At 43.4% G+C, this 9,600-nt stretch overlaps 1 protein-coding gene across 1 annotated transcript in view; it reads left to right on the top strand.

Annotated features, from left to right (window-relative positions):
* Window positions 1-6,484, top strand: part of LOC129847048 (phospholipid-transporting ATPase ID-like) — a 37,273-nt gene extending 30,789 nt beyond the window's left edge. Inside the window, exons 18-22 of the mRNA XM_055914824.1 lie at window positions 79-302; window positions 1,285-1,368; window positions 4,812-5,057; window positions 5,761-6,410; window positions 6,469-6,484. Coding sequence (XP_055770799.1) covers window positions 79-302; window positions 1,285-1,368; window positions 4,812-5,057; window positions 5,761-6,410; window positions 6,469-6,484 — 1,220 coding nt within the window. The remainder of the gene's footprint in view (window positions 1-78; window positions 303-1,284; window positions 1,369-4,811; window positions 5,058-5,760; window positions 6,411-6,468) is intronic.
* Window positions 6,485-9,600: the final 3,116 nt, after the last annotated feature.

Here is a 9,600-nt window from a genome sequence, read left to right as displayed (position 1 = left end):
TTGTCTACAGTTACTCCCTGTCCTTGTCTCCTCTCCTATATCCTATATGAAGTGTCTGTATTTCTCCCCCCCTCCCAGCGGCTCATATAGGAGTGGGCATCAGTGGTCAGGAGGGCATCCAGGCAGTGCTGGCGTCTGACTACTCCTTCTCCCAGTTCCGCTTCCTCCAGCGCCTGCTGCTGGTCCACGGACGCTGGTCCTACCTCCGCATGTGTCGCTTCCTCTGCTACTTCTTCTACAAGAACTTTGCCTTCACCATGGTGCACTTCTGGTTCGGCTTCTTCTGTGGCTTCTCTGCCCAGGTGAGAGGTCAGGGGTGAGGGATCAGGAACGGTGGTTTAGAGGTGAGGGGTAAAGGGTTTTATAAGTTGGGTTGAGGTAAATACTTTTGACTTCACTGTCAAAAAAACATGTTAGGAGTGTTTAGGAGGAACTATAAAGCTTGAAGACCAGACTCATGGGGCATGATGTTATATTTGGTCTTAAATGGGGTGCGGTTGTCGTTCTTGTATGTGTCTCTCTCTCTCTCACCCTCTCTCTCTCTCTCTCTCTGTTATGTCCCTCCTACCCTCTCTCTCTCTCTTTCTCTCTCTCTCTCTATCCCTTCCCTCTCTCTCTCTCTCTGTTATCTCCCTCCTACCCTATGTCTCTCTCTTTTCTTTCTCTCTCTCTCACTCTCCCTCTCTCATCCCTATTTCTTTCTCCCTCTCTCCATCTTTCTCTCTCTCCATCGCTCTCTCTCTCCCTCTCTCCATCCCTCTCTCTTTATCCCTTTCTCCATCCCTCTCTTCATCCTTCTCTCTCTTTCTATCTCTCTCTCTCTCTCTCAACCTCTCTCTCACCCTCTCTCACTCTCTCTCTCTCTCTGTTATCTCCCTCCTACCCTCTGTCTCTCTCTTTTCTTTCTCTCTCTCTCTTTCTCTCTCTTGCTCTCTTTTTCCATCCCTCTCTCTCACTCTCCCCCTCTCTCTCCCTCTCTCCATCTTTCTCTCTCTCCCTCTCTCTTTATCCCTCTCTCCATCCCTCTCTTCATTGTTCTCTCTCTTTCTATTTCTCTCTCCCTCTCTCTATCCCTCTCTCTCTCTCTTTCTCTCCCTCTCTCTCTCCCTCTCTCTATCCCTCTCTCTCTCTCTTTCTATTTCTCTCTTTCTATTTCTCTCTCTCTCTCTATCCCTCTCTCTCGCTCTCTCCCTCTCCCTCTCTCTCTATCCCTCTCCCTCTCTCTCTCTCTATCTCTCTCTCTCTCTCTCTCTCTCTCTCTCTCTCTCTCTCTCTCTCTCTCAGACAGTATATGATCAGTACTTCATCACTCTCTATAACATCGTCTACACGTCTCTCCCCGTGCTGGCCATGGGAATATTTGACCAGGTGAGTCTCCCAGGCACACACACTCTGCCTCTGTACTAGAGGTCGACCGATTAATCGGGGGTAGGGATAGAGGTATTTTTGGGCGCCGATTTGCCGTTTTTTTTCCCTTTTTTTTACACCTTTATTTAATCTTTATTTAACTAGGCATGTCAGTTAAGAACACATTCTTATTTTCAATGACGGCCTAGGAACGTTCTGCCTCGTTCAGGGGCAGAACGACAGATTTTTAACCTTGTCAGCTCGGGGGATCCAATCTTGCATTGATTACATTGCACTCCACGAGGAGCCTGCCTGTTAGCGAATGCAGTAAGCTAAGGTAAGTTGCTAGCTAGCATTAAACTTATCTTATAAAAAACAATCAATGACTGTCATTGCTCCAATGTGTACTTAACCATAAACATCAATGCCTTTCTTAAAATCAATACACAAGTATATAATTTTAAACCTGCATATTTAGCTAAAAGAAATCCAGGTTAGCAGGCAATATTAACCAGGTGAAATTGTGTCATTTCTCTTGCGTTCATTGCACGCAGAGTCAGGCTATATGCAACAGTTTGGGCCGCCTGGCTCTTTGCGAACTAATTTGCCAGAACTTTACGTAATTATGACAACATTGAAGGTTGTGCAATGTAACAGGAATATTTAGACTCATGGATGCCACCCGTTAGATAAAATACGGAACGGAATAAACATTTTGTTTTCGAGGTGATAGTTTCCTGATTAGTCAAAAGTATATGGTTTAGAGAGAAATAGTCGACGCGTTATAATTCCTGTAATAACTTGCGGCTGAATTTGAAAGGGGTTCCTTCGTTATTTTACCGTTCATGTCTTCCATAGAGAATGTCTTGATCTACTTCAAATAAGGTCTGTGTTTCGTGCAGGCTTAAACCGCCTCGACGTTTTGATACCCGTGTAAATCTCACTAGGATAAGGTAACGTTTGTCAACATATTTTCATAAATCCACTCTATAAGCGAAGATTTTAAAAAATGTATTTAGCCAATATTGATCAGAGTTACCTTGTCCTATGGATATCTACACAGTTATAAAATTGGCACGGTGATGTAAGCCTACACGAAACACAGACCTTATTTTAAGTGAATCTAAAAATATCTTATGGAATAAATGAAGGCACCGCTTTTCAGATTTTGCTAGAAGGTGTCATGGGAATTATGACTCGCACTTTGGTTGTTAATTCTTACCATGCCCATTATTAAAATAGGATTTCCTGCATATAGAAATTAAAGTTTTTGTTTTCAACATTCATCACAGGTAACTTAAACTCTATTTTTATTCAAACAGTTGAGAGTATTTGTCTCCTAAGCAGACTCTTCAGTATCATTGTCACTTCAGAGCTGTGTGCGTGTGTGTATTTATGTATTATATTAAGTTAACCTGTTGAGGCTGGGGGCGCTGTTGTCACTATTTATGGTAATCGTGTAATTTTTGAAACGGCTTCCTACAAAATTCTTGATCGTACAATATGCATATTATTATTATTATTGGATAGAAAACAGTCTATAGTTTCTATAGGAGTTGAAATTTTGTCTCTAAGTGGAACAGAACCCATTCTACAGCAATTTCCCTGACATGGAGTCAGATTTCAGAAATTTTGGCCACTGTTCTGGAGTCAGTTTTAAAGCCAATGTTATTCCTATGAGTATACGGACACTGCTTACGTCTTCCCCTGGATGCCTTTACGTGATGACGATTTGAATGGGGTCGATTGCGCGTTCACAGGCACTATAAATTAAAAAACCCTGTAGCTAGTCACTCTTTTGGAGCTGCGTCATGCGCCTGGAGGACACCAACCCGCACCTGTTCCAAGCATTAGTGTTGGGAGTAATCTTTCTCCGGTCATGTTAAGACTCGTTATAGGAGTTAAAAACATCATAAGGTAGTTAATTTAAAGCGTTTTATAGCAATTTATATCCGTTTAGTGCGATTTTGGGACATTTATTTCTGAAACGCTGTGAATCGCTGGGCACGCTTCCAGTTCATGCTGAACGCAGTTGGCATTTCCACATGGCAAGAGGACAGCTTTCCACCAAAAGACGATTAGACCCAAGAAAGGATCCTTTGCCCAAGATACTGATGGAAGAACAGCTCAAAGTAGGAAATTTTTATTATGATAAATCGTGTTTCTGTCGAAAAATGTTAGTGGCTTAGGACGCCATGTTTTTTGACGTAGCTTCGCTTGGCGCAAACTGTATTGAAAAGTAAGGATAATTTAAAAAATGTAATTCCGCGATTGTATTAAGAATTAAATTGTCTATCAATCGCTGTCCACCCTATATTTTTTAGTCACGTTTATGAGTATTTATGTATACGAGTAGATCACTGTCTAATATGGCGCACGGACATTTTCTCACCAGCTGGGCTACTTTCCCCATTGTCTAACCATGATTTTGGTGGCTAAATATGCACATTTTCGAACAAACTGTATATGCATGTTGTAATGTGATGTTACAGGGGTGTCATCTGAAGAATTCTGAGAAGGTTAGTGAAAAAAATAATATATTTTGGCGATGTTTACGTTATCGCTCACTTTGGCTAGAATTAATGCTGGGGTAATGTTTGCACATGTGCTATGCTAATATAACGATTTATTGTGTTTTCGCTGTAAGACACTTAGAAAATCTGAAATATTGTCTGTATTCACAGGATCTGTGTCTTTCGATTAGTGTATGCTGTGTATTTTTACGAAATGTTTGATGATTAGTAAGTAGGTAAACACGTTGCTCTATGTAGTTATTCTAGTCCATTTGTGACGGTGGGTGCAATTGTAACCTATGCCATCTACCTGAAATATGCACATTTTTCTAACAAAACCTATCCCATACCATAAATATGTTATCAGACTGTCATCTGATGAGTTTTTTTCTTGGTTAGGGGCTATAAATATCTTAGTTTAGCCGAATTGGTGATAGCTACTGGTGCTGGTGGACAAATAAAAGATGGTGGATTATGCTAATGTGTTTTTAGGTAATAGATTTACATCTTTACATATTGTGTCTTCCCTGTAAAACATTTTAAAAATCGGACATGTTGGCTGGATTCACAAGATCTGTGTCTTTCATTAGCTGTATTGGACTTTAATGTGTGAAAGTTAAATATTTAAAAAAAAAAATTTTTTTGAATTTCGCGGCTCTGCCTTTTCAGTGGGGGTGGGGGGGGAGTGCCGCTAGCGGCACCCTCATCCTAGACAGGTTAAAATAAAAGTGTTCATTGTTCCTTCAGTATTGTTGCAATTGTCATTATTACAAAAATGTGTGTGTGTGTGTATGATATATATATATTTAAAAAAACATTTTTTTAAATATTGGATATTGGAGGCCTCCAATAATCGGTATCGGCATTGAAAAATCATAACCGGTCGACCTCTACTCTGTACCCTTTGACCCCTGACCCTTGACCCCTGGTTGTTCCTCTTTCCCTCTGTAGGACGTCCCAGAGCAGCGTAGTCTGGAGTATCCTAAGCTGTATGAGCCAGGTCAGCTTAACCTGCTGTTCAACAAGAGAGAGTTCTTCATCTGTATAACCCAGGGTATCTACACCAGTGTTGTGTTGTTCTTCGTACCCTACGCCATCCTGTCCCACGGAACCCAGGGCACCGGGGAACCCCTCGCTGACTACCAGACCTTTGCTGTTACCACGGCCACCGCCCTGGTGATCGTGGTCAGTGTGCAGGTGAGCGGGGGGAGGACTGTAGTATCCACTTCCTGTAGGCAACATGTTTGAAGGTTTGCTACATATGATAAAGCGGGTAGTTTGGGTCGTGTGTATATCAGACAATATACCACGGTATTACGCAAAAAGACTTGTTTACTGTTCTAATTATGTTGGTAACCAGTTTATAATAGCAATAAGTCACCACAGGGGTTTGTGGTAATGGCCAATACACCACGGCTAAGGGCAGTTCTTATGCACGACGCAACGCAGAGTACAGCCTGGATACAGCTGTTAGTCATGGTATATTGGCCATATACCACAACCCCCCGAAGTGTCTTATTATTATTATATACGGTCTGATATACACCGGCTTTCAGTACAAACTGGGTGGTTAGAGCCCTGAATGCTGATTGGCTGAAAGCCGTGGTATATCAGACCATAGACCGCAGGTATGATAAAACATGTATTTTTACTCTTCTAGTTACTCCGCATCGTCGTGCCTTGCGTTGTGCCTAAGAACAGCCGTTAACTTTGGTATTTTGGCCATGCATAGTACCACAGCCTCTCATGCCTTATTGCTTAAATCTCTCTTTGTGTGTGTGTGTGTGTGTGTGTGTGTGTGTGTGTGTGTGTGTGTGTGTGTGTGTGTGTGTGTGTGTGTGTGTGTGTGTGTGTGTGTGTGTGTGTGTGTGTGTGTGTGTGTGTGTGTGTGTGTGTGTAGATTGCTCTGGACACAGGCTACTGGACAGCCATCAACCATTTCTTTGTGTGGGGCTCAGTGGGCACCTTCTTCACCATCATGTTGGCTATGCACAGCCAGACTCTGTTCAGCATCTTTCCCAACCAGTTCCACTTCGTAGGCAGTGCCCAGAGCACACTGGTCCAGCCGCTGGTGTGGCTGACCATCGTCTTGGCCACAGTGATCTGCATCGTTCCAGTTCTGGCATTCCGCTTCCTCAAACTGGACCTGAAACCACAGCTCTCTGACACGGTGAGAACAATATGCTTCTGGTCACACTCACAGCTCTCTGACACGGTGAGAACAGTATGCTTCTGGCCACTCTCACAGCTCTCTGACACGGTGAGAACAATATGCTTCTGGCCACACTCACAGCTCTCTGACACGGTGAGAACAGTATGCTTCTGGCCACACTCACAGCTCTCTGACACGGTGAGAACAATATGCTTCTGGTCACACTCACAGCTCTCTGACACGGTGAGAACAATATGCTTCTGGCCACACTCACAGCTCTCTGACACGGTGAGAACAATATGCTTCTGGCCACACTCACAGCTCTCTGACACGGTGAGAACAATATGCTTCTGGCCACACTCACAGCTCTCTGACACGGTGAGAACAATATGCTTCTGGTCACACTCACAGCTCTCTGACACGGTGAGAACAATATGCTTCTGGTCACACTCACAGCTCTCTGACACGGTGAGAACAATATGCTTCTGGTCACACTCACAGCTCTCTGACACGGTGAGAACAGTATGCTTCTGGTCACACTCACAGCTCTCTGACACGGTGAGAACAGTATGCTTCTGGTCACACTCACAGCTCTCTGACACGGTGAGAACAGTATGCTTCTGGCCACTCTCACAGCTCTCTGACACGGTGAGAACAATATGCTTCTGGCCACACTCACAGCTCTCTGACACGGTGAGAACAGTATGCTTCTGGCCACACTCACAGCTCTCTGACACGGTGAGAACAATATGCTTCTGGTCACACTCACAGCTCTCTGACATGGTGAGAACAATATGCTTCTGGCCACACTCACAGCTCTCTGACACGGTGAGAACAATATGCTTCTGGCCACACTCACAGCTCTCTGACACGGTGAGAACAATATGCTTCTGGCCACACTCACAGCTCTCTGACACGGTGAGAACAATATGCTTCTGGTCACACTCACAGCTCTCTGACACGGTGAGAACAATATGCTTCTGGTCACACTCACAGCTCTCTGACACGGTGAGAACAATATGCTTCTGGTCACACTCACAGCTCTCTGACACGGTGAGAACAGTATGCTTCTGGTCACACTCACAGCTCTCTGACACGGTGAGAACAGTATGCTTCTGGTCACACTCACAGCTCTCTGACACGGTGAGAACAATATGCTTCTGGTCACACTCACAGCTCTCTGACACGGTGAGAACAATATGCTTCTGGTCACACTCACAGCTCTCTGACACGGTGAGAACAGTATGCTTCTGGTCACACTCACAGCTCTCTGACACGGTGAGAACAGTATGCTTCTGGTCACACTCACAGCTCTCTGACACGGTGAGAACAGTATGCTTCTGGTCACACTCACAGCTCTCTGACACGGTGAGAACAATATGCTTCTGGCCACACTCACAACTCTCTGACACGGTGAGAACAATATGCTTCTGGCCACACACACTGTACATTCCTCCTTGATCCAACACATCCTAATCACTGATCCTAATCACTAATCCTAATCACTGATCCTAATCACTAATCCTAATCACTGATCCTAATCACTGATTCTAATCACTGATCCTAATCACTAATCCTAATCACTGATCCTAATCACTAATCCTAATCACTAATCCTAATCACTGATTCTAATCACTGATCCTAATCACTGATCCTACTCACTAACACATTGGATAGGTGAAAACAGGAGTTAAACTCCAGATAGCATTCACCAATTGCCAGGCTGTCATTGTAAATAAGTACGTGTTCTTAGTTGACCTGCCTGGTAAAATAAAGGTCAAATAAAATAGTAATTCAGTCAGTGCAAGAGATGAAGAAAGGATGCTGGTTCATGACCACTTCTTTATGATCCTCTGTTCCTGTCTCAAAGTCTTTCAGTGCTCATCAACATCAGTCTGGCCTTCAGTCTGGCCTTCAGTCTGACCTTCAGTCTGGCCTTCGGTCTGGCCTTCAGTCTGGCCTTCAGTCTGGCCTTCAGACTGGCCTTCAGTCTGGCCTTCAGTCTGGCCTTCAGACTGGTCTTCAGTCTGGCCTTCATTCTGGCCTTCAGACTGGCCTTCAGTCTGGCCTTCAAAACTGACCTTCAGCTTGACCTTCAATCTGATTTTCAGTGTGACCTTTAGTATGACCTTCAATGTGGCCTTCAATGTGATTTTCTGTCTGACCTTCAATCCGACTTTTAATCTTACTTTCAGTGTGACTTTCAGTCTGACCTTCAGTATGTTCTTCAATCTGACTTTCAATATTTCCTTCAGTCTGACCTTTTATCTGACTTTCATTGTGACATTTTGTCTGACCTTCAATCTGATTTTCAGTGTGACCTTCGGTCTGAATTTCAGTCTAACTTTCAGTCTGTCAGCCATGCCTCCTATCTTCTATCTATACTATTGTGATTCTGTCTGTTTGTCTGTTCATTGCTGTGACTGAAATCACTCCAATGTCCCCTAACTCTACCAATGATTAACTGTTTGTGCGTACGCCACCGCTCTCTGTATCCCGTCACATCTCTTCTCTGTAAATATTGACTCAGATCGAGTCTGTGTCTATCCTACAGACATGAATATACCTTAATGCCCTCTAGAACAGCTGTCCCTATCACCTTATAATACGTCATTATCACTAGGGTTTAATATTGTCCGAAAACATTCTACACGTTCTACACATCCTTCCTGCGAATATTGCAACCGTCCTGAAATAAATCTGACATAATTATACCACAGATAGAACAATGAGACAGATATTTCACAGGTTGTGTAAATGTGAAGCATCCGATTGGCGTTCCCACTCACTACCAAATATGGCAGTGAGAGGAAGCCCAGTGGCTGACAGTGGGAGAAAATGGAAGGAGATGGATTTTGGCCAACATTCTGCACATTTTCTCATCGGGGAAACTTTTGAACTCAATACAGTTTTCTGTCCCCAAAACTAAAATCTGTTATGAACAGAGTGGACTACATTTTGTAGATTTGAACCTTTGCCAAAGTTGTAAAAAATGGCATTGTTTAGAAGGAATGCAAAGGCTAAGTGAGTTATTGCACACGCTCACTCCACAGAGTAGGCATTTCCTAATGGAAATATGCAGATGTATGCTAGAACGAGCTAATAGGATCTCGCTAGCTTGTGCTTGGCTCTGCCCACCATTTTGCTTGTTCTGCCCACTATGACTCATTTGTTTCAATTGGAAAGACAGGATGTGGTCTATTTTGGTTTAGTTATAAAAAAATCTTTGATTATACCAATGTAAATGGAGAAATACAGACAGGAAACTAATGGTTTCTTGTTGTATTTGTCACAATTTACTCAACTCAAAGTTCCGTCGAAGTCACCACAAAATGTGTTGATGTAGCCTAAATGTAGGCTTAAAATATGATTCGGTTATTAGCCTACAGGCTAGTGAAAATGTTATTTGTTTTAGCTTACCCATAACTTTGACTGAAAGATGCCAGCCAGCTTGTTGGCTCTTTTCACTCCCCCTGGACCTGGCTATCAGGGGGATTCAGAAGGTTGTGGTTTATAACCTGGACCTGGCTATCAGGGGGATTCAGAAGGTTGTGGTTTATAACCTGGCTATCAGGGGGATTCAGAAGG

This window comes from Salvelinus fontinalis, unplaced genomic scaffold (assembly GCF_029448725.1).
Source record: "Salvelinus fontinalis isolate EN_2023a unplaced genomic scaffold, ASM2944872v1 scaffold_0686, whole genome shotgun sequence".
In the NCBI taxonomy this organism is placed as follows: domain Eukaryota; kingdom Metazoa; phylum Chordata; class Actinopteri; order Salmoniformes; family Salmonidae; genus Salvelinus; species Salvelinus fontinalis.
This window is presented reverse-complemented; position numbering and strand designations above follow the sequence as displayed.